Source organism: Marmota flaviventris, chromosome 11 (genome assembly GCF_047511675.1).
Source record: "Marmota flaviventris isolate mMarFla1 chromosome 11, mMarFla1.hap1, whole genome shotgun sequence".
Lineage (NCBI taxonomy): Eukaryota > Metazoa > Chordata > Mammalia > Rodentia > Sciuridae > Marmota > Marmota flaviventris.
This window is the reverse complement of record NC_092508.1, coordinates 107,518,927-107,545,257: the sequence shown is the minus strand read 5'-3', so window position 1 is coordinate 107,545,257 and position 26,331 is coordinate 107,518,927. Positions and strand designations below refer to the sequence as shown.

General features: G+C 33.4%; 1 protein-coding gene across 1 annotated transcript in view; it reads left to right on the top strand.

The window, feature by feature from the left end:
- Positions 1-26,331, top strand: part of Dpp10 (dipeptidyl peptidase like 10) — a 623,123-nt gene that overhangs the window by 530,493 nt on the left and 66,299 nt on the right. The window contains exons 9-12 of the mRNA XM_027954025.2: positions 3,723-3,877; positions 9,142-9,239; positions 15,469-15,592; positions 20,857-20,895. Coding sequence (XP_027809826.2) covers positions 3,723-3,877; positions 9,142-9,239; positions 15,469-15,592; positions 20,857-20,895 — 416 coding nt within the window. The remainder of the gene's footprint in view (positions 1-3,722; positions 3,878-9,141; positions 9,240-15,468; positions 15,593-20,856; positions 20,896-26,331) is intronic.

Sequence of the window (26,331 nt, the reverse complement as noted above, 5' to 3'; positions counted from 1 at the left end):
CTTTTTCATATACGGTTGTGCAGCAAATACTCCCATTAACAGAATAAATTAGTTTATCATGTGGCATTAGGCAATAATCATGACTGCCTTCTTTGACTACTGATCCTTTTCCCTTTATTTTTTTATCATGTTGACCAAAACTTTATTCCTACAAAATCTTATTCCTTTGTTTCATTTTCTTAAGCAAATTGATAACAATTTTTTTTTTTTTATTAACTGGAACCCCTGGGCAAAGACGTATTTGTGAACGTCCTAAGTTCTCAATATATACTTGTATGACCTCTTTTGAATAGTAAAGACACATTTTTTTTCTTGTAAATGAGATGTGTCATTGACCCAATGCAGTGACAGTGTTTTATGTTATCATTTTCTTTTGTTTGTTTCTTTTTAGTCATAATAAATTCAAAATATTCAGGGAAGAAATTTCAGCTTCCAATTCAAAATGTAGTGAATGGGTTATTGGTATAAAGACTGATGATTTTACAACTTCTATCCTGATTTTTCTAGAATTGTCCCTCCTGCCTATGCTGTTTGGAAGTTTTCATGTAAGATGGATACATTTTTCATTATGTACACATATAGTAGAAGTGACAGGATTGTACAAAGGCAAATTCACTCCCAGTATATGTTTCTCTCTGCATGACACAAATGCTGCCCATTACTAATGGAATGGTTCCATGTAATCCATCTGCCACCAGTTTGTCACATAGACTTACTGGGAAATTATATTATACCAAAGATCAGTGATGGTGGCTGCCATTACCAGGTAGGTGAGAGAGTCCAAAGGCTGATTGACATTCATGGGGATGTCATTTTGTTCATTTAATTACTGGTAGCCACTTTTAGTTGTGGATGTGATTTGGTAAACATTAAGTTGGAAACTAATATCTTCATATTTTCAAATATTTACCTCTTATGATAAATCATTCCACTTATCTTTCATAAACATCCTTGGCACTAATTTTCTAGTTTTACTCTTCCCCAGTCTCTCATGAAGTGGCTTATTATTAGTTACCATGCATGAGTCAGAATGAATTCATTCTTCAAGCCAAATTTTCTTCAAAGAAAAGTGGACAACTAAATATTTGGTTTGAGATGTTGCCAATTGGAAGACACGTTCATTACTATCTTTCAATGCCTCAATGGCTCTTGTGAGTCAGATGGTACTATAGAGTCTTTCTAATCCCAGCTTGCTCATGTACATCATGCAGGCCTACCCAGAAACCAAGCCAATGTTTATTTGTCCTCTGCCAGTCTGTTTCAGAAAACACACCCTAGGGCATAGGTGTGAGATGAGGGTTAGAAGGTGAAACAATACTATGGACAGTCCTATGTGCTTTCTGGCCCAATCCCATATATAAGACTTTTATTTTATAGTAGAATGTTGCTGTATATGTCCAGTTGTATGGTCATGGATCAGATAATAACTGGTTTTGAGTGGGGGTATGGATTTCAGAGTCATTTGGTAACCCATAGTCAGGTTAATTTTCTCAACCAGAGCCCAATACAGAAATGCTTATGAAAGACGTAATATTCCTTAACACAAGAGAGAATGAATGGTCTTTCTTCAAAGTGTGAAATGCCTGAGCTGTGATTATCATATGGGAGTGCCAAAGACTCCACATGGCACCTCTCTCTGTCATGGGTAGTCACATTATCATTGCATCTGCTTTGTCACAAGGTGCAGAAGGGAGACAAAGTTGCAACATGGCATATCTGCATTGCAGAATCCTCTATTGCTCACATCCAACTCAGAACTGGCAGCCTTACAAGTCACCTGGGAAATAGAACAGAGCAAAATGTTAAAATATGGTTTGCATTGTCTTCAAAATCCAGGAGAGTCTAATTCCTCTTTACTTTTGCACACGTGTGATCCCAATATTTTTTCTCTCTTGTGAGAAGATACCTGATGTGTCATAGACTACTAGGTCTCTAAAAACATCCCCAGTATTTCAGACTCAAACTTTCAAAGACGTTTGTTTCCAATTCTCTACCATTATGCAGAAGAGTTCTAATTTTCTTATACAGATGTTGTCTCTGTCAGTGAGAAGATCTGTGAGAATTATGAGGTTCAAAATATTTAACCATAAAATCAGTTGCATATAGCAGTATAATATAGCACAATTACTTGTCATATTATATGTCATATATATTATATATTGTATATAGCACAATATGCTTTATATAAAACTGGTTGAGAGAAAAAAAATGCTTCTTCTCTTAGCTGATGTGTGAGAGTCCCAAATCCTCTTTACTAATATCTTAGCTTAAAATCGCACAAGGATTTGAGCTTCTAATCTGGTTGCAGATGGTCTCCCATTCCTATGTTATTTTGGACCTCAGCCACATTTTTCCCCCAAAGCAGAAATGGACTCTCAAATATTCCATTGTGACCCTTTATTTTCTATGTGCAGCCCTAATTTCACAGTCATAGTTTCAATTTCTCCCTTTCTCTCTCTCTCTCTCTCTCTCTCTCTCTCTCTCTCTCTCTCTCTCTCTTATCCCCTGGGCAATTACTCTGGGTTGTCAGAAAAATCATGTTAACTGAATTTCAGTCTCTAATCACCATTGTTTTTGTTGCAACTAAGTGTCATAAACACTAGTTCTTTCAACAACTCTCCCCGTTACCAGTATGTCTTCCAACGTCACCACTAGTGGCAACGGATTACTCACAACTCCATCTCCTCCTATGGATCATCTATGCTCCGATTTCCTCTTAGAAATGTTATTATCATATTCCACATGTATTTGTATTTGGAATATAATTATATATATGATATATATGGTATATAATAAGAAAGGCTAATCTCAAAATATAATTTGAAGATCTATCTTCTAAAACTACTTCTGAACTCTGTCAGGATCCCCCCCAAAAAGAGCTGACACATTCAGTAAGATAATTAGTTTGTTTGCAAAAAGAACATTTACCAAAAAAAGGCATAAGGAATCCATGAAGAAAAGTGCTATAATCTTAACTAGTAGCAGCCACCTTACTACTAGAGGAGAAAATTGTGTGGAGGAGACTGCTTCCACAGAGTAGTGACATCATTTAAAGTTCACAGCCAGCCTGAGGTGACATTGCAGCATGGAACTGAGAGAATAAGTAAACTGGCTTTACTCTCTTCCTTCTATTCTCCTGCCAAAGCATTATAATGATCTGTCCTCTGGAAGCCAGAGGGCATGGGGGCCCTTTTGATGTAGTTCACATAGATTAACTTTCTGAGCCAGAAAGCAGGTGTGGAAAAGTGCATAGTGGTTCTTGGGTTACATGAAAGAAAGATATCCAGTGTATTTCTTATTCTTCCTTAGAGCTTAAAACAGTTAATGAATTTTAGTGAGTTCTTAATTCATTTCTTCAGAGAATGGAAAATAGTCACATGCAAATATGAATTCATGGTAACATGCATGTGGTTTTAGGCCATTTCTCACCCTTCAGTCACTGTTCTCATTCTGTCTACTGTAATAGGGCTTCCATACACCCTGTCCACATTGCCAATGATGAATGAAATCATGACTCTATTTTTTCATACTCTCCTTCTGCATATATTTTTCCTGAGCCTAGAAGGTGGCTCTGAAAGAGGGAATTCTCAGGGAAGTTGATAAAAATCTAGCATGCTATCCAGAAAATATATGTGTGCGATGGAGGTTTCAAGGACAGATTTTTGTGGGTCACTGAGCCCACATCTCTACAGTTGGTTTCAAATAACACTTATTTATTCTAGAGGAACTTCTGCATTCTCACATCGCCCACTGGTGGTCCCCGGATGGAGAGAGGCTTGCCTTCTTGATGATAAATGACTCCCTGGTGCCTAATATGGTTATCCCTCGGTATACTGGAGCATTGTATCCCAAGGCAAAGCAGTATCCATATCCCAAGGTAAGAAATGTGAAAGTGCTAGTTTGTTTCTTCTGTCAGCACCAGAGACTTGACAGATAATGTGCTGGGTTCACGAGCAAGTTGTCTTTTAAGAGAAAGCTTCTCTTACTTGGAGATAGATGAATTATTTCTTAATAGACAAGGCAAAATACTGGGTTGAAAGAGGGAGAAATGATTTGGAGGCATCAGAACTTTTGCTTTTGCTACATGTTTTTCCTTCTGCTTATTCTTGTTTTTCTCACCTTTCTTATCGAAATGAGGGTGAGAATAGGTAAAACACAGAACTGATGTTAGCATAATTCCAAAGAATAATCTAGGAGTTGCAAGTAAGTATTTTTAAGAGAGGAAAAAGTGGTCTGATCAAACAAGTTGGAAGTTCTTAGCTTAAAAAAAAAGCTTCTTTCAGATGATTTCATAGAGCACTTAATATACTATATGTTAATGTGTATTATAAATCTCCTATAAAAATTGACTAAGCATAAAGAATCCCAGTAAGTAATATACTAAGCATGAAGAATCTTGATGAAGAATAGACAAAGCATAAAGAATTACCAATAAAGAATAGACTAAGCATAAAAAATTTATTAGTATTAGTATTAATATCAGCATTATTTTGGCAGTGCATACTCTGGAACATGGTTTAAGAAATGCCTGTGTTGAATCATAGCCAGGGATAGATAGGCTAAATGATAGGGTTTTCCTGGGTGAGAGAATATGGAAATCCTACCCAGACAGTAAAATTATTTTCAAGTATTGACTGGGGCCTCTTGGGAGTGGCTTGCAAAAGCATAGTGCATTGTGTTTCTATTGTAGGCCACCCTAAATTCCCAAAGATCTCTTTTTATGACTTCATTTCCCCCTTATGCTTATATAACAAAGAAAAAGGCTCATGGTAAGGGCCACATGCATTAATCATGTAAAGATGTCTTGTAGAAAAATTTCTAAAATGCCACTTTATGTATTTTGGATCTAATTAGAGAACAGGGTGCTGATTTCATTTAGAAGCTGTTTTGAAGCTACTCCTTTAACGAGCTGCACTTTGTTTTTCCCAAGCTCCACAGGTTTTCTGCCTTTGAATTTGTGCACTGTATTAACTGAGCACAGCACACTGGGCAAATTTCTATCACAATTGTTACTCTAGAGCTGCAGTGAAGGCATGGCCAGTGTGGGGCCAGGTCCTTCGCGCTTTCCTTCTTATCCTGCCATTCACCAGACTCAAGTTATCCAGGGGAGAAAGTAGGAGAGGCCTGAGTATGGGAAATCAGGACTATGATGAGCATTTCCCTCCAGGAGCTTCTGCCCTCTCTATCTTCCTTTTGTTGGTTATAGTATTAAATGCAAGTTGGAGAGAAATTGGCTTCTATGATTTTGAAATGTTATTTTTAGGGTCTTCTCTGGATAAAGACTAGAAGGCAAATTTACTTTGTGCTTTCAGGAGAAAATGGCGATCAGACTTCACAACAAAATAATCATATTCACAAAGAGATTTTTAATTGTATTCTAAGAAAAGTTCTTATGACTTCTCCAATTATAAATTTAGCTTTTTTTTTTTTCTTTGTGCCTGTTTAGCATACTAGTACACCTTTTCTTTCCAGATCAAAATTGAAAAGACTTTGTTTGGTTTACTTGAAATGATTAAAGTTTACATGGCAATTTAAGTATAAAATGGAGAGCTAGTGATAGACTGTGAAAGGCACATCCAGCTGTCCAGTGCACACTGAACAAAGGGGATAAAATCAGCCCCACAGATGGGACAGCACTTTTCAATTCATTTTCCAAGAGGAGTGAGAATTTGGTAATTCCCATAAAAGACATGTACATTAGCTATATCTTCAAATTGCCTTCTCAGTTATGGACCCAGTGTACTTGAACTTGGAGACTAACAGGCCTCACAACTTTAGCAAGACTGAAGCCAACGAGTGAGCAAATAGAAACATCTGATAAAAATTGAAATATAAGATCAGTAATTCAGAAGACACATGATACAAATCTAGACACTTAATTATTTAATAATCTGTTATTTCATCCATAATTTAACAGCACATAATGATGTTTCCATAAATTACAGATGTTAATAATACAATATGTTTGCAGGGGACTTCACTAGTTTTTCTTATATGGTCTTTATCACAATTGCCTATGTTTTATAAAAGGCAGAGATTCTAAAAGGTTAAGGACTTTTATAAAAAGTCACAGCTATTTTTAAGAATAGGAAAATAACTCGAACTTATTGATTCCATTCCTCTCAGTAAAACTACCAGAGGTCATCTTGTATTTCAGGAGACATTGATGAAATCAAAATATCTTTTTGTCAAGTTAACAAATATTTGGAGATCTGTTTGCTACATTTGCTCCTAATCGCCTGGCTGTATAAGTGTAGCATTCTTAGTTTCTCACCTGTAATGTGTAAATATAACATGATGAGGGTCCTGAGTATTGATGATTACTATTAAAAAGGATTAAACATAAGTAGTAAACAAATATTCTAGCCGACAAACTAAGTGGAAACACCCCAGTCCTCAAATATTGTCATTTGAAACACCAGCCCAGGTGTGTAAAACTCAAAGAAAGTAGAGCTAGATTTTGGTCCTTGTTCTCAGAATATACTTTAGTATTATTTTGGATATGTTACTTTAATTTTCAAACATATTATATTCTACTCTGGTTTAGAACAAAGTTTGTTTTGTTTTCCTTAACAAATGAATTGTTTCAATTTGCTCCTATGCAATAAACTTTCAAAAAGTGGTACTTTAGAAATTGAAATAACAGGTTGAGTTCATGCTAAATTGTGTTTCAAATTAAACTGGATTAAAATGAGTGCGACAAATACCCAGTGTGGTCAAATTTACTAATGAAATACTTGTGCCAAACAAATATATTAGTATTTTACTTAATTCAGCATGATTCAGAACTCATAAAAAACCCTATCATTAGCGATTCAGCATGAAAGAGATGCACAGTTCTATTTCTGTGACCTCAGGTTAATCTTCTTAATTAAAACATTATCTCATTTAATGACAATTTAGTTGCCAGTAGAATAAGGTTAATTATTATTGAGGCTTGTGTTTCAGAATCATAGAGGAAGGAATTCTGTGGCTTTGCAGGATTTGTGGCAAATGTGAATGTTAAAAGCAAACAAGGAACTCTTCTAATTTGCAAACTCTTGAATTGATTCAAATATTAAAAGGTACAAATGAACTTGCCATGTGTGCTTAATTTCAAAATCCCAGGGAAAAGTAAAAATGTAACAAAATTAGAAAATGCTAACAGCAGAATTTTGGAGACAACCTGATGTCTCTTTTGAGTTCACTTTTTGCCTAAAATTTGGCCTCAGGTGTACACAATTTTTAAATTCGTTTTCATGTAGAAGCTAATGGGGCTATCAGTGATCCTGAACAGGTACAAACTTCGAGTGTTACTGACAAAGCTGTCTCAACAACAGGATAATAGTTGATGTGTCTTTGGCAAAGTATGTCATAAATTCTAAATTACTGGTCAGAGTTCATACAGATCAAATTTAATTTATTTAATTTATTTCTTTTTTAGTTTAATCAGTATATTGAGTAATAAGGATATAAACACACATTTTCACTAATTAGATCAGAAGAATTAATGTCATAACAATTACTTTCATTTTTAACTCATGACCATTTACTATTTTAGACACATTATCATCTGCTTTTTTTTTAGTCCTCATAACAAAACTATATTTTTATGTACAGAAAGGGAAACTTCTTTGACCTAAAGCTATTATTTCTGACATGTTCTCAGAGAAGTATGCATCTCATTTTTGATAATCAAGTAAATTATACTTGAGAATATTAAGCATCTTCTCATGATCCATGTCAAGTAAACGACAAAATCAAAATTTGGATTTGGATTTCTCTGATTCTCAGATTAGACCAGTCCTCAAAATGTGGTCCATTCACCATTATCAGGGTAATAGGTGCAATGTATCATGTTGCTGTATCTGGTCCTGGCTTAACTTTGACTTTGTCCATGATATTTTCTTGAACATGAATCTTTTTTTTTTGCATTTTAAAGCAGTTTTCCCATGCTTTACTATTTTGAACTCACTTTTGAACTCCTCAGTTTTCAATTCACTTCAACTCCCTTTCAGTTTCCTTCTCTATCTCATAGTCTGCTCTGTAGCCTCAGCCACACCAAAAGGATAGCAGTGCTTGTTGTTTAGAAACACACTGAGCCACAAGTAGTCAATAATTTATTTTATGCAAAATTTCTTCCTGAGAACATTTTTTCATTCATTCATTCAAACTGTTTGAGGCATGTTGGGGAAAGTTCCCTTCCTACCCCTCTATTGTTCACAGGGTATTTTAGAAAAACTCCCAAGGACATTGCCTGTAAATGAACTAAAAGCATAGTCAAGAGCATCCTGGATTTAAATACTAGCTCGCTTTGTTTTTAGATATTTCACCTCATATAGCTTGTTTAGCTAATCCATTTTCATTTGGAGACAATAATAGACTCACTTGGTGAAAAAATTCATGTAATACCTTTAGTACACACTATATGCCAGAAACATGCGGGCTTCTACTTGAAAGTTATTATTTAACACATATTTAATCCCTGTTCTCAAATGATCCTTCTCACTTCACTTCCACTTTTCATGCCAGATACTTAAGGAGAGAAGTTTGCCCATTTTTTAAGAGATCAATTAAAAAAAAGTCACCCTATTTAAGCATCATTAAAATGTAAAAGAAACTTCAGATAGATGAATGCAATGGAATACAATGGATTTTCTGCAGTTTTAAGGATGTGACACATGCTCTATGAGGGTAGGATAATCATGTATGTAGATAGGATTTCTTTTTTCTTTTTTTTCCTATCTTTTTTCTTCTTTCCTTCTCTCCTTCCTCGTATCTTTCTCTCCTTTTGAGTTAGCCACATCTCCCCCACTGCATGCTGTCTTGTGAGTAGTCACTTGATCTACTAGTTGTTTTGCACAGCCAGCCCTTCTGGTGCCTTTCTATGGAAGAACATGGTAGCACAGCCTAATGAATAAAGTCATCATGATTTCCTATCACCTTTAATTGTCTGACTAAAACGCTTGAGAAGCAGCAATCTGCAGAAACAATTGAAAGCAATCAAGTCATTGAATTTAAAATCATTTATACTTCCGAGAAATTAAACTTTTTTCCTCCATAACACAAAAAAGTAAACGAGTCAAAAAAATGCCTTTTCTTTTATTCTCAATGTAGCCTAATGCTTAATATACTCGCATTACAACTTTCATTTTCTCAAAGGCAGGTCAAGTGAACCCAACAATAAAATTATATGTTGTAAACCTATATGGACCAACGCACACTTTGGAACTCATGCCACCCGACAGCTTTAAATCAAGGTATGCAATTTCAATTTCACTTTTACAGGGAAATAGATATTTTCAATCCAATTATCATTTTGTTGCAATTTAGAGAGAGATGTGATCAGCTCAACAATTCCACTTGAAAATAAAGCTGAGGTTGCCTCCATTAGTGAAGAATGAAGTCATTCTGGGTGTCTGGCTGTTCCCAAGAGGCATTTAGTTTCAAGGTGATTAGCAGCATCGAAAATGACTAAAGATACTGATACTGAGAACTGGGTCTTTTGCTGGTGATGTGACAAAGAGATAAGGACAAAGGATAATTTTGAACTGAATTTTCTTTTAGAAAATAGTCACTCCAGTTTTTTTTTTTTTTTTTTTAATGGTGCTCTTTAAAAGAGTATAATCTCCCTGAAATTTGTTTGTTTGTTCAACTTCCTCCCCACAGCTTGCCAAGGATTCACTAGCATTTTTCTCCAGGCAGAGAAATTTAATGAGATTTTGTTTCCACTTACCCTACCTCAAAAGCCTTCATTTTTAAAAAGTTTGAGCAGGGAGAAAAGAAGCACATTTTATGTGTCAGAAGCATAAATTTAATATTAGCAAAGTTTTCCGTAGTGAACAAATAATCAAATAATCATGTGTATTTCAAAATTCCGAATGGCCTCATACTTCAAAGGAGATTTTTTTTCAAATGTTGCAGACCTTTAGAAATTTACAGAGTCCAGGAGAAGGTATAAGCAGGTAGGAAAATGTTTCATGCTATATTGAATGATTTGGGCTAAGCTCAAATTTTGTTTTGATCATGTCTATATAATCAATGCAGGTTGACTGATTGCAGCAGAACTTTCATTAAAATGTTGACATAGTGAGGGAAATCTCATCCCACTTGGGGTTTTACAGATAGTGCAGCCTGATTGATGTGTATGGAAATTTTTCCCATTTGAAAAGGTAATAAAAATCTATGGGGTGCTTTCTCTGAAAAGCCCCTCCTTAACTAGCTAATATAAACTGTTTTTTATTTCTTTCTTTTGATGTGAAAGATGAAACTCAGAAATATTATATGGTTCAAATAGAACCTCGAAGCCAGTTGGCAGCCTTGGAAGAACATGAGGTCATCAAGTCACAGAGCACTTCATCCCCATTGTAATGGAAGACCTAAAATTCAATCTGAAGTGGCATGCATAATGTGGTTGGGTTCACCAAATCAAACAGAAACTTGTCTTTCTGAGCTTGGTCTATCAGCCATGAGGAATTAGTCACAGGAGAAGCAGTCATAGAAATATTCACATTCTGTGTGGCCCCTAGCTCCTTTCCTCTGAGTTGTATGATGCTCTGAATTAGGAGGAAACAGCTGAGTGTCTGAGTCAATGTCCACCACCATTTCACAGTGTCACCTGGCACAACACAAGCCTCTGGACCTCTCTCAGGGACAAACTTGCTCCACCTTCATCTTGAATTAAGAATTTATAGGTTTCATTCTTTATTTTTAAATCTTAGCCATGTGGTTCACTTGTACAATACCCATGTTTCTTTCTAACAGAACTTAGTTAATTGCTGTCCATAATTTTGTTTCCTATTTGAAAAAATGTAAACAGGTATCAAATTGATCTATAAGTGATATACTTTCCCCAAACCCTATTAAATCTGTCACATAGTTAAATGACCCCTCTGATTTTCTTGGGTTTTTTGTTTGTTTTTTGAGTTTGTGTACCTAATAAATAATTTTAGATATTGCCTTATTTTTTAATAACAATACATAAATCATATATATAAATTATATGATATATAATTTTTAAAGTAAATGTAAATTATTTTATAATAATTTGCATGTTTTGTATATTATATAACAGCTATTACCTTTTTTTAATCTTCAGAATTTCTACATAATGGTAATCAATAAGTGAGCCATATTTTATTATTTAGTGAAGTTATAAATGATATTCTTTATCTTTTCAATTATTTTTTTCCTGACTATATAGAAGAAAGATGCATAAGACAAATGTAGGAAGGTGTTCTTTAATATCTTGAGCTACCTTATAAATTACATTCCATGACTTCCACCTGACAGTAAAAATATTTGTTTTGAACTGAAGGTTTTAGGTCATTTCATTTTTTTTTGTATTTGGATATCTGGTTTATCTATATATAACAACTAGTGATTATAATAGAAAAAGGTTTTCAGGCTAGCATCATCATGTGCTAGACTTTCCCTTTAATTAGATTCTTATACTGAAGCCAAACACTATAAAATAATTAGATTTTAACTCATTTATATGATTTTATAAAAGAAATAAAAAATATAAGATAGCCTGGGTAAAGGCATAATTTCTTTTCTCAATGTGTGCCTTCATTTGCCTTCTTCATTTTCTTCATTTATTATCTATTTATTTATGCATCCAAAGTTCAGCTAAAGCACTTAATTAAACAAATTTAGAATATGAATGCAGCATTTCTTCAATAGTAATTCATTACATATTCATCTCATCACCATTTAGTTCATCTTTATTTGAATCATGGTCTGTGATTATTCTGAAAATAATGTAGCACAGTAGGACCTAAGATATTGGCCTTGCTTGGGACCTGTAGAAGTAATGGTGGGCACTAGAGGAGTCATCTCATCTTGTGAGAAAGAGCTACTTTCCAGATTGTTGCCCTGTGAGTTTAAGGTATTATAAGCACTCAGTGCATTTATTAGAAAATGTAGCTATAAGTTTAAAAATGTATAGCCATGTCCTAATGAAAAGTTTTTTTTTTTTTTATAATGAATCATACCAATTTTTTTTTTTCATAGATTAGGTGTGTGTCCCATTATTTGGAAGGAAATGACACAACATCATCTGTGTTTAGACCTCTCCAGTCTGAACAGTAAATGTAATTGTCTTTGGTTTCTCCTTAGCCTAAGTCTTCAGCATTATTTGACTTATTTGATATCTGTCTCTGGCAACCCACCTTTTGTGGCCCATTATTCTCTACTTGCTTCATTTATGTGACACTGTAATATTGTTCCTGTCACTTTGGGCTTGATACTATCATGCTCTCTCTTTCTATTTCATTGAAGTATGCTAATCTACATCTCTTATTCTTCCAAGAAGTATTTGTGCCTTTTAAGAAAATCTAATTAATAGATTCATTTGTGTTCATGACAGTGTCCTAAATGACCCTTTTACAAATAGCACATAGCTATTAACAGAGGTCTTTGGAGAATATTCACTAAGAGCCAGTCATGAATGCTGTCACAGTACACTTCTGGACAGAAATCCTGGGTTATCTAAAAGAGAATGATCCCAGAGTAAATGTATTTGCACAAAGATTATGTTGTGAATACATAATCTATATCTACAATAGTATGTTGTGAACATAGAGCAGTGATTAGACAAATAAAACACAGATGTGACTGCTAACACACCTGTATGCAGGTGATACTAGGGCCTCCACTCCATATACCCTGTTGTGGACAATTAGATCTGCTGTGCCAGACCACCCAGCTGATAGAAAGTCTCTGTTGACTTGAGTACAATCCCTCTAACCCGCTTGTCTCTGTCTCTGTGGCTCAAGAGGACCAGATCCTCGAGGACTTCCTGGGAAATCCAGAGCCATGGAGACTAGGAACAAGCAGGAAAGCCAGTTTAAGAAAGGGACACTTCTGCTGGCTACTGGTTGTGGAACACCAGATCTAATATGTTCATGAGATGGAGTTCCAGGAGGACAGCTACATCTGCAGCAGGCAGGTCAAGAAGTGTGACCTTTCCAGGTAAGGGTACTACTAGAAACTACTTTGTCATGCAGAGAAAGCCTGAATGCTTTTAAGCACACAGAAATATGTCAATGTGAATTGCAGGGAGATGTTCTCCTAGGATCCTGGGACATGGGAAGCGGGTATACAGGAATCTATTTACTAGTACATGTTTCTTTCCTCTCTGCCTACGTCAAGGTCTACTTTGCCTTCCAGTTTGGGTGTTTCCAATACTTTAATATAGATACTTGAATGCCTGGAAATTACTCCATATGAGACTGTACACATTTGATTTTGGAGAGAACTGTCACTACAAAGATTGTGATTACCATGTGCAAGGTCACCCTTAAATATAAATGAGGTGTATACTAAGGTGTCTCACATCAGATTAAATTTTTCTTATTAACACAAGGTGAATTGAGTACAAACACACAAAAAATTACATCATTTACTCAAAGAGCAATGTAATAGTGTGACTACAAGTTAATGATTTTAGCTTAATAATTTTACACCTAACTTAGTGTCCCTTAAAAATTCAGTTATTCACCAGACTTGCACTAGTTGCCTTTAACAGTTTTCCAAGTGTTAAATTCTTTTTGAAAGTCACTATTTGCCTTCATAAGTAACAGATATAAATATGTCAGTATTTGTAAAGGTATTGCAAAGATTTTCTAGCAACTTTTCATTTGAATACTACTTTAAAAGGGAAATGATATGAATATTTAAATTCTGTTATTTTTATTTTAAAATCATTTGTTACTTTGTCATGTCATTGTGCCTAAAATGTATTATTTGCTTTAGCTCATTGAGACAAATTCTGACCAGTTTTGAAACTCAACTTTCAGTCCTATCTACATTTTCTCCCAAAATTATGAACTCCTTGATTTAGCAGTTATTTTAGCAGTGTTTACAATATTCATGTTAATTTTTTAACCTAAATTTGAACAATACTTATACCCATCAGTCAGAAATATATATTGTTGAAATTCAGTACTTCTTTTCTGGATTGAGTAGAGTATCCATTATCTTTTCTCTCCAAGCTTCATTTTCTATGTAATGTAATAAATGTTAATATATATTTTATGCTTTTTAATATTAACGCTTCTAAATATGATCGTGTATACAAAATAAACTAGCTTAAACAAAACAGTGAAAATGAGCAAGACATTGTCCCTTACAGGATTACAAGGTCCATGAAGTCACAGGTTATACCTAAAATAGCTATTTATTTCATTCAAAATTGTCTTGCTAACACTATTTAGGGCACTTCCTATTATGGTTTCCTGGAGTTTCAAGTGGGGTTCAGCTGGTTGTAAAAGCTGCCAGATTTCTTTAAGAGACTTTTGAAGAAAATATTGTAGGCTTCACTCTATGACAGATGATGCTGGCCCTCCAAATGTTGTCTTCTCTTTGATGGGCTAACAGATTGTTGAGAGGAAGCAGTAGCTACTCAGCAGTTTTAGAAGTATGATTCATGTAACTGGATATAGAGCTTAGATATATTTAAGGACAGGTGTTTTGTATCACAAAGTTTTTACTATATAGGTTTTTTTTTCCTATGTCTAGTTTTAATACAATGTCCATGGATGGCATTTTGAAGGCCATTTCTAAAGAAACTTGTGTCTTCTGAAACTGGAGAAGAATAGATATCATTTGTGCCATAAATCAAATGATTTTTGATGATTGCATTTTTCTGTGTGGGTGTTTGGATATTATATCCAAATATACAATCTGCAATGTGTCATCGTAGAAAACATATCAGTCTTTCTGAATCTCAAACTACCTTCAGGATATTATTAATTAACATCCTTATTATATTAAAAATTTAGTAGTCACTCATCTCCTTAAGTTTGATTTCTTTTTCATTGTTATATAATGTTTAAAACATTGTTTTAAAATGTTTAAAATAAGTAAGAAAATTAATATATTTAGAAAAATAAAAAGGTTGCAAACAAAATATTTGGCTCTTAATCCACAACTAAAAACGACCAAAATAGACCATTTACAGCTCTGTAGGCAAAGTCTCATATATAAAGTGAAACAACATGAAGGTCATTCACAAGACAAAATTATAAAGCCAAGATTAAGCATTACCATTTAATTAGCTATTGATTGTGTTTTTAAAGAAACAGAGGTTAAATAGTTTTAAAAATATATTCTTGTTTTGCACAGGTATCAGCACCAATCAATTAATGTTTTCCATTAGAAGTTGAGCTTCTGATATTTTTTTTTTTTTTTTTATTTTCCAAGAATTGCTTTTCTGAGGAACCAATGATTTTCAAATACATTTTCAAGTTTTACATATGTGTGTGTATGAACATATGTTTACATACATTATTTGCATTTGTGTATGTACATATTTAAAAATATCAGTTGTATGAATAAATATGTATATATAATAGAAATTATATGAAATAGCATCCTTTTAATATTTCCAGTTATGTTTGCATATAAAATAAAAGTATCTCTTATTGGTTCTACCCAGATTCTCTAGCTCTAAACATAAGTTTTAATTTTTTGTTTCCAAACTAGAGAATACTATATTACTATGGTTAAGTGGGTAAGCAATACCAAGACAGTGGTGAGATGGTTGAACCGACCTCAGAACATATCCATCCTCACAGTCTGTGAGACCACCACTGGTGCCTGTAGCAGGGTGAGTATGATTACTTTTCTTCTATGATTGAAACAAAGTAGTTAATCCTTCTTTACTCAGAGAAATCAGGAAATCTTTTGTAAAAAAAGTCTTTGATATTTAACTTTCACAGGAGGTTAGAAAACATCTATTCCTATTAAAAGTGTATACTTGAGTATATCATTGAGCAGTGTCAATGATAAGCAGAAGAGGACAAATTCAGCTTTTAAAAGAAATAAGTGAATTCTTGAGAGACAAAGGGTAGTCTAAGTTACATAAATGTCTTTCTCAAATGTTGAAATTTTCTCTGCCTCTTGTCTTTGATTAACTTGGGATTCTACAAAATTTCTTCCTGGTCTTTTTTAAACACATTCATAATTCATATTACCAAAATATAACCACTTCTTTATCCTACAATTAAGTAAATATAAACCAAAAAAATGAGGCTCTTGGACCAAACTGTTTTAAAAGTAAATTGTATTTCAGTTTCTAAACTCAGTTTTTATAAACTGAACAGTAAATTCAACATATGACATTTTTAAAGTTCTCAGTAGAAGAAATGGGGCAATCAGATTAAATTGTAGGTGCTAATGCAATTGAGAAAAAAAGGATTCCCAGATTATTTAGCAATGAAATTTTCAAACATCTGCTCTAGGAAAGTTGAAATAAACATTGTAGATTAGCATTTCTTCGGGATACTACCACAAAAATATTACATATATTATATATATGTATAATTTATATATAAATATTGTATGTATATATATATATATATATATATATATATATATATATAGTGATTATATAAAACACCTATTTTCCGATATTGTGCATTAGGAGAAACAGGGCATGCTAGGCAACTGCTCTGCCTCTGAACCACATCCCTAGCCATCTAATGGCAAAACTTTTAGACCACAGAGTAAGGAGATGGAGCCCAAGCCTAGCAAAATTGTGTTACTTATCAGTAACAGACTTCAAAAGACATTATGAGAGAAAACATTCTAAATTGAAATTTCTCATCCAAAATTCCTAAACTTATTTACACTTGACTCTAGCACATGGAGGAGTCATGAGTATCTAATGACTAAAGGGGTTCTATCCCTGGGATTTATGATTGGTTTAATTTAAAAAAACTAATATATATATATTAGACAAGATAAAAAAGAAGAAAAATAGTTAAATATTTCAGTAGATGTAGAAAAAGAAATTTATAAAATTCAGTATCCATTCATGGTAGGTAATTTTCAACATAACTAAGTAGAAGTAAAAATCCCCAATCTGACAAAAATGATAATCTATTCATGAAATAGCTCTCATTCAATAGGTAAACACCATATTCACATAGAGATCAGCAATAAATCAAGGATATACATTCTCACTTCTATTTATATAAACATTATTAGAAGCTCTAGTCAAAGTATCTCAGGAAGATATAAATATTATAATGTTAGAAAAGAAGGAAGTGAAATTGTCTTTATTTCCAGATGACACTTTTGTGTATAAAAAAGTAGGATGTGCAAATAACCTAGAACAAAAGAACACAGTTTGTAAGGTTAGTTCACCAATGCAAATTTTTTGTTCAAATGCAAGTTTTATGTGTGTGTGTGTGTGTGTGTTGCAGATTCTAATTTTCATAGGAAACATTGACTAAACTATTTACAGGTAAAGAATGCAATGCCTCCAAATTGCTATAAATTGTTTATTTTAAAAGTATAGTTCTAATTTTTTATTGGTTTTGAAAATGCATGCTTCTAACTTCTTCAATGCTTTAGAAACTTGAAAAAGAGGCAATAATGACAAATGATGGAAAATTATAAACAAGGGGTGATTATGTCAAATGGTATAAGGAATTTAAACTAGTCTCGTAAATTGTCTAAATTTACACCTGTTATGAAAAATAATTCAGAACATACAAGATATATTTCTCTATACTAATAATATTAAGAAGGAAATATGCTAAAATACCACAAAAGCCTTAAAACATTAAATATGTAAGTATAAATTTGACAAATACTCTGAAAATTTTCAATATTGAATACTACAACATTGCTGAAAGGCATTTAAAAAGACTTAAATAAATGAAAACTAATCCATGTTCTGTACTTGAAAGGCTTAATGTTGTTCACATGTCAGTTCTACACAAATTAAACTTGTAATTGCAATATAATACAAAATAAAGTCTCCTTGGACCCTTTTTGTAGAAACACATAAGCTTTTAAAAAATTATGTGGAAATGAACAGACCTGAACAAGCCCAAACTATCTTATAAAAGAAGTTGAAGGAGTTCATACTTCCTGAATTTGAGGATAATTACAAAGCTACCCAAATCTTGAGATGGTAGGAGAGGTATAGGGACATACAAATAGATCAACTGAATCACACAGTTTATAAAAATTAGGCCCATATTTGTATGATTAATTGATTTTCAACATAGATGCACTGTAACATTTAATGGAGTGAAAAAACATGTTATTGGAACAATTGGCATCCAAATAGGAAAACATATTTCACCTCTGTTTTATATCATAATTCTAATCTTTCTGAGATAAATCACGAAGTGTACAATTTGTAGTCTTCTAAAGGAAAATACAGAATATAACTTCACTGTGTTGAACAGACAAAATATCAATACTCCTAAAAACAGTAACACATGGGACCTCATCAATATTAGAAATTTCTGAATTAATTTCCATTAAGGAAACTGATAAACTGTAGACTGAGGGAAAATATTTTGCAAAATGAGTATCTGACCAATAAAAATGAAAATCCAAATAATATGTCAAAGCATGTGAACAGAAATTACAAGGGAGATGATAAATAAAATTTTTCAAAAACAGATGATATTATGGAATTGCAGATTAATATTATAATAGGATAACACTACATACCATTAACACTACTAAATTGAAACAACCATGAGAAGTTTAACAACATTATCTGTTGATGAATTTTAATTCTTTTTAGGTGGGAGTGTAAACTGATATGCTTACTTTAAAAAAATGACTTTCTATTTCAAATGAAGTTAAACATATGCAAATATCATTGTTTACATATAAATACACATGTACATACATGTATGTATACATATAAAGGAATGAAAATACTTGGTAATTCCACTTAGAGCTATTTACCTAAGGAATAAAACAGGTGTCTATCAAAAGATTTGTAAAGGTCTAAATAAACTTCATTAAACCTTTACTCACAATAGATAAAAACTGGTGACTCTGTGTATTAAGAGGGAATGGATTTTAAAAATTAAGGCCTATCTATATGAGAGAATTCTGATAAATATAAGAAGAAATAGCAAGGGAATGTTGATAGACCCAACAATGAATGAATCTCAAAAGCATGTGATATGAAGAAAACCTTATCCCAGCAAGCACATAATGTGTGTGTGATGCACGATCTCAATTTTCTGGGTTACTGAAACAAACAAAACTTATCTATGGGGAGAAAGATCAGGAGAGTGATTGCCATTTTGGAACCTCTGGGAAGGAGCATGAAGGAAGTTTAGAGGAAACATAAAGACTTTTATCTATGAGATATAAATCGATTCACCCAAACTCATCACATTACGAACTTCAGATTTGTGTATTTCATTATATGTAAACATTTATTAAACATACTTTTTAATAGTCTATAAAAGAGAGAAATATAAAATGAAACATTTAGAATGGGATGATGAGCATAGATGTAGATATGAATGAAGTAGGAGAATCAACCATTTACTTATTGGGTTTGACTAAAACTTGTCACATTAGGCTTGTTAGATAATTTATCTCAGTCATCCTCATTTGTCCTATTATATTATGGACTGAGTAGACTTTCTTCATATATTTAATACAGTGTCCTATATGGTTTCTTATTCAATGGATCATTAAGTAATTTAAAAATTGGCCTAAATACATTCCACTTAATCAGAGAAAGGCTGTTAACTTCTTTATATAAGGATGATCTGAATTCTTTTTGTTGAGTATAGATAACAGCAACAATTGAAAAAGGAAAAATAGTGCAATGAATCTGACACAACTTTCCTAGGTATGTATATGAATATACCACAGTGAATCTCACCATTTTGTACATCCACAGGACATTAATTTTTTAAAAAAATAACTATGAGTTAATGGCAGAAAGATCAAGAGGACCAGGGTAGGGAGAGGAACGGAGAAGGAGAGGTATTGGGGTATGAATTAGAGCAAGATATTTTCCATAAATGTATTCTATTCTCACACATGACTAAAAAGAACCAATAAAAAAAGATTGGGCACAGAGTATCAGGATTGGAAGGGTACTTAAAGATTATATGTCTTCCAAATTTGGAAGAAACAGAATTTCAAATGGGTGAAGTCTAAGAATATTTTTTTTTTGGTGAAATTTGTGATGGAATATTTTAGACTATCTGAATGGTATTTGCCAATGACTTTATGTAGGGATCATTGACAAATACCATTTTTGTTTGTTTGTTGTATTTTTTATTTTTTTAAAAATTTTAATTTGTTATATATGACAACAGAATGCATTACAATTCATATTAAACATATAAAAAAGAATAAATTAAAATGATAATAAGAAAATAGAGGAGTTCTATCATATCATTCATTTAATACCTTCTTGATATTCTATTTTAATTCTATGTCTTGTTCAGAGTTAAAAAAGTTTTATTTCCAGTTAATTTATATAGCAAAACAAAAAAAAATAGTAGCACATGAAATTTTGGGCTCTGTCTGGTTCTAAGAAAACTTAGTGGTAGTAGGGAGCAGCCATGTCACTATTTTATGTATGTGTTCTCTAGGTCTGAATTATAGCAGACCTAGAATGGCTATTGCTGAATTACAAATAGGAAATAAAAGAATAATTTATGCAGATGTTTTCATGATATCTGCATGTGGTGAAGATGCACATGCAGATATCATGCCTCAAAAGATAAAGTGATCAGTTATAAAGCAATAAAAATATGGATTTAGAAAAGAAAAATGATATAAAATTGTAAATAGATTACTATGAAAATTTTAAAATAAGGAAAACCTCTAATATTTTATATGATGACATACTTCTGGGCATGCGAAATAACTTTACCAAAAAAAAAAAAAACTTTACAATTAAATTATCATTTAATCCCAATTCACTACTTTTCATTCATTTTAAATCAATAATAACAATGGTATCCCTCTTAATGTGTCACTACTTGAATGGAGGATGAAGTTGTCTGAAGATAACAGTATAAAATAGGGTAAATTGTATATGCTTGTTTTGGTCTTAGATACTTCATGCTTGTTTTGTTTCAGAAATATGAGATGACATCAGACACCTGGCTCTCTAAACAGGTATAGTATAGGTGTTCTTACTCTAGAAAGTTATTTCAGTAATATTACTTTAAGGCTTTGATAATTTAGACAAAATTATCCCTTCCCATTAAGGTATTTACAATTTGGGCTTTCTATGACATCATTTGCAAAAAAAGGTTACTTCTGTTTTATATGGAATATAGATTACAGAATAACTACTAGGACCCAATTTCAGGATCACTCGTGTAAGTAAACATTTGTGTAGATGAAGGAAAAAATATTGCAATCCATCAAAACTGGAAACTATCTGCATTATTCAAATTGCCCAGAAAATTATCCAAACCTCCACATAAATTGGTCATCAGGATATTATTCAGATGAACACACACTTTTTTTTTTCTTTAGATGTATCCCAGCTCACTGTGCTATTGTGTGACATAAATGAGCCTAGAATTGAGATGAGTACAATAGAGTGAAAACCACATTTCTCCACAACCTAGTCTCATACTGGACAATTCAGAAGGAAGCACAAATAGGCTATTCAGATACTGTCGGATCCATTTCACTGCTGACTCCATCATTGCTTTTTAAAAGAGAAACGTTATGCTTTATGTAGTTGGGATGGTTTAGGTTTGGTTCTTCACAGTCATCCTTTATTTTATATTCTCTTCCTGGGTGTCATTCACATCTGTGGTTTCAATTACCTCCATATATTGAAACCTACAAATTTACAGCCCCAGGCACTTCTGAGAGTTCTGACACATCCACATTCATCTTAGGATCACCTCCTAAATCTGTAAAACATAACTACATATTCCCCAAATCCAAACTGAACACCTTTTTTCTTCTATATAGATGTTATTTCTTTTTATCACAGGAATAAAAGCATCATTATCCATCTAGTGATTAAAAAGATTAACTAGTTAATCATCAAGTTTCACACTTTCAATGATCTATCAAGTCAATTGACTTTTATCCAGTTCATAAACATTTCCCATGTTCAAATGACAAGTAACACAATCCTTTCTTATTAGCAAAACCTCAACCCTTCAGGCACCTGCCAATCTGTTCACACTATGGATTGGCTGAGCAACATTTTTTGAAGTATGCATTTGATTGATATAACCAACAGATTCCCATTATCCTCATATTCCCATTCCTACAACTCAAAACAACTTTTATCTTCTCTTTCTGTACTTCAGATAATGACCAACATCCTTTGATGGTCCACAATGGATTAAACTGGAAGTTGTTCACACCCTGTCTCATATCATTTTTATAACCATTTTCTATCCAAGATACATTAGCCCTCATAAACCAAGGCCCGTTTGCATATGCCATTCCTTGTAAACAGAATTCTTTCAACTCCCTTTTTTTTTCTGTGAAGTCTATTCATTTCCAAACCTCAGATTAATATATCTATTTACCTTCCCCAATCACCCTAGTCAAATTACATCTCCCTGTATGTATTATCCTAAAGTGTAGACTTTATATAACACATACATTATTTTTGTGATTTTTGTATCAAGATTCAGGGGCATGAAGGATGTTTATTTTTTTGCTCTTCTTTGTAATCCCAATGTCAAACATGGGTTCTAGTATATAAGAAGTACTCTACAAATATTTGTTGAATGGATTAAAAACATAAAAGGATTGTTATTAAGTTAAACCCATACTTGCTTGAAGTATAGATTTATGAAAATAGAGATATATATGTGTATGTACATATATATGTGTTTTAAAAAATTTATATTCTGCATATATCTGTCTACATGCACAAATATCAGTTAATTCAAACAGTTTTACCCTAGTCAATGTGCAAGATAAATTTGGATAAAACCTTGATTTTGCAGATAATAATGGACTCTCAATTAAATTCAATATAGAAAATAAAAACAATGAAAAATTGAACTTAATGGAAATTGATGTATTCTGAGTGGTCTTTTTTGCTTTCTGTGAATCTATTCTGTCATTTTTAATGTCATTGACATTCAAAGTAGTTTAGCAGACATCAACATATTTAAACTCAAAATTCCAAGTTTGTGAATGGTTAATAGAAACTTTTTTTTAAAGAAAAGCATCCAGCTGTTAATTATTCAGAACAAAATACAGTTTGCAGTTTATCCCAGCTGATTTTTTTTTTCCTTCAGAAGTTCTAAGGGATTTTTGTTGAGTGATTAGAATCACATGAGATTGAAGGGATGAGCATGGTTAAAAGTAATGAGAGGAAGCAAATTTCTAAGATGACCAGAAATTTAATAGAGTTGTATGCTCACTTTCTAGATAGTAGGAAGGGCAGAGACAAATAGACATGGTTGTCCTGGTTTAAGGGACTTTCAGTTAAGATGACTGGTATGCAATATATTGGGTCAGGTTAACAAGTTCAATGACCTAAGTTCAGTGCCATGTGTATCAGAAACACTGACTTCCTTAGGGTCATAAAAGTCAACAATAAGATTGGCTCCACCTGTACACAGTTGGATGTTTCCAGTCAGATACTGGCTGGTGGTAAAATTTTGAAGACTAGCAAACATTTCAGGTAGAACCCTTCATCTGTTCTTTTTCTGAACCACTTGGAAGGCACCAAAATGGAAGAGGAGGTGATGTTAGTGAGAAAATGCTGAGTATCTCCCACCAAACAATGACTATTTATCTGTTGAATGAAGCTCAGCTTATGAGAGATTGTTGAGTAAGTTCAACATACGGTAGGAAGTGTGGTAGATAGAGTGATATTTGTGTAAAACAAACATTTTGGGCTATTTTGTACATGCATTCATCTATTCAACAATTATGAGTTGGGCACCTACTGTGTCCAGTCCAATAGAGTTAAGGAAATCAAATTTAATTATTAATTGACTAGGAGAGTAAGCCAACAAATTAATAGACCAACAAAATAGTTTACAGTGTTCATAAAGACATGAAGGAGGTAAATACAGGATGCGTTTTAGAATATCTTATGAGAGATTCCTTAACTTATAGAAGTTCTATAATTAGGTAAATTTAAAAATGGTGTATGTCTCATGAAATTAAGTTTTATTTTTTTTTGTTTTCTTTTTTTTCATTGTTTGTTACAATTTTATATATAAATTTAAAGTAATTTCTTCATTTTCTTTTTTTTTTATTAGTTACACTGACAGTACAATGATCTTGACAATTCATACATTTGAATCAAATGGGGTATAATTTCTCATTTTTCTGATTGTACAGGTTGCAGAATCACATTGGTCATACAGTCACCTATATATGTACAGCAATCATAATGTCTGTTTTATTCTGCTGCCCTTCCTATCCCCCCTTACCCTCCCCTCTCCTCCCATTACTTCTCTCTCTCTTTTTTATTTTTTTATTGTGGGTTGTTCAAAACATTACATAGTTCTTGATATATCATATTTCACACATTGATTCAAGTGGGTTATGAACTCCCATTTTTACCCCGTATACAGATTGCAGAATCACATCAGTTACACATCCATTAATTTACATATTGCCATACTAGTGTCTGTTGTATTCTGCTGCCTTTCCTATCCTCTACTATCCCCCCTGCCCTCCCCTCCCCTCCACTCTTCTCTCTCTACCCCCTCTACTGTCATTCATTTCTCCCCCTTGTATTATTTTTCCCTTTCCCCTCACTTCCTCTTGTATGTAATTTTGTATAACCCTGAGGGTCTCCTTCCATTTCCATGCAATTTCCCTTCTCTCTCCCTTTCCCTCCCACCTCTCATCCCTGTTTAATGTTAATCTTCTTCTCATGCTCTTCGTCCCTACTCTGTTCTTAGTTACTCTCCTTATATCAAAGAAGACATTTGGCATTTGTTTTTTAGGGATTGGCTAGCTTCACTTAGCATAATCTGCTCTAATGCCATCCATTTCCCTGCAAATTCTATGATTTTGTCATTTTTTAATGCAGAGTAATACTCCATTGTGTATAAATGCCACATTTTTTTATCCATTCATCTATTGAAGGGCATCTAGGTTGGTTCCACAGTCTTGCTATTGTGAATTGTGCTGCTATGAACATCAATGTAGCAGTGTCCCTGTAGCATGCTCTTTTTAGGTCTTTAGGGAATAGACCGAGAAGGGGAATAGCTGGGTCAAATGGTGGTTCCATTCCCAGCTTTCCAAGGAATCTCCATACTGCTTTCCAAATTGGCTGCACCAATTTGCAGTCCCACCAGCAATGTACAAGTGTACCCTTTTCCCCACATCCTCACCAGCACTTGTTGTTGTTTGATTTCATAATGGCTGCCAATCTTACTGGAGTGAGATGGTATCTTAGGGTGGTTTTGATTTGCATTTCTCTGACAGCTAGAGATGGTGAGCATTTTTTCATGTACTTGTTGATTGACTGTATGTCCTCCTCTGAGAAGTGTCTGTTCAGGTCCTTGGCCCATTTGTTGATTGGGTTGTTTGTTATCTTATTGTCTAATTTTTTGAGTTCTTTGTATACTCTGGATATTAGGGCTCTATCTGAAGTGTGAGGAGTAAAAATTTGTTCCCAGGATGTAGGCTCCCTATTTACCTCTCTTATTGTTTCTTTTCCTGAGAAAAAAACTTTTTAGTTTGAGTAAGTCCCATTTGTTGATTCTAATTATTAACTTTTGTGCTATGGGTGTCCTATTGAGGAATTTGGAGCCCGACCCCACCGTATGTAGATCGTAGCCAACTTTTTCTTCTATCAGACAGCGTGTCTCTGATTTGATATCAAGCTCCTTGATCCATTTTGAATTCACTTTTGTGCATGGGGAGAGAAAGGGATTCAGTTTCATTTTGTTGCATATGGATTTCCAGTTTTCCCAGCACCATTTGTTGAAGATGCTATCCTTCCTCCCTTGCATGTTTTTAGCCCCTTTATCAAATATAAGATAGTTGTAGTTTTGTGGATTGGTTTCTGTGTCCTCTATTCTGTACCATTGGTCCACCCGCTTGTTTTGGTATCAGTATCATGCTGTTTTTGTTACTGTTGCTCTGTAGTATAGTTTGAAGTCTGGTATCGCTATACCGCCTGATTCACACTTCCTGCTTAGCATTGTTTTTGCTATTCTGGGTCTTTTATTTTTCCATACGAATTTCATGATTGTTTTCTCTATTTCTACAAAAAATGCCGTTGGGATTTTGATTGGCATTGCATTAAACCTATAGAGAACTTTTGGTAATATCGCCATTTTGATGATGTTAGTTCTGCCTATCCATGAACAGGGTATATTTTTCCATCTTCTAAGATCTTCTTCTATTTCTCTCTTTAGGGTTCTGTAGTTTTCATTGTATAAGTCTTTCACCTCTTTTGTTAGGTTGATTCCCAAGTATTTTTTTTTTTTTTGAAGATATTGTGAATGGAGTGGTTGTCCTCATTTCCATTTCAGAGGATTTGCCACTGATATACAGGAATGCCTTTGATTTTTTTTTTTAAAGTAAAGTATGAAGTACCCCAAGAACAAAACAGAAAGTTTGTTCCACATGTTAAATTGCTCTAAAGAT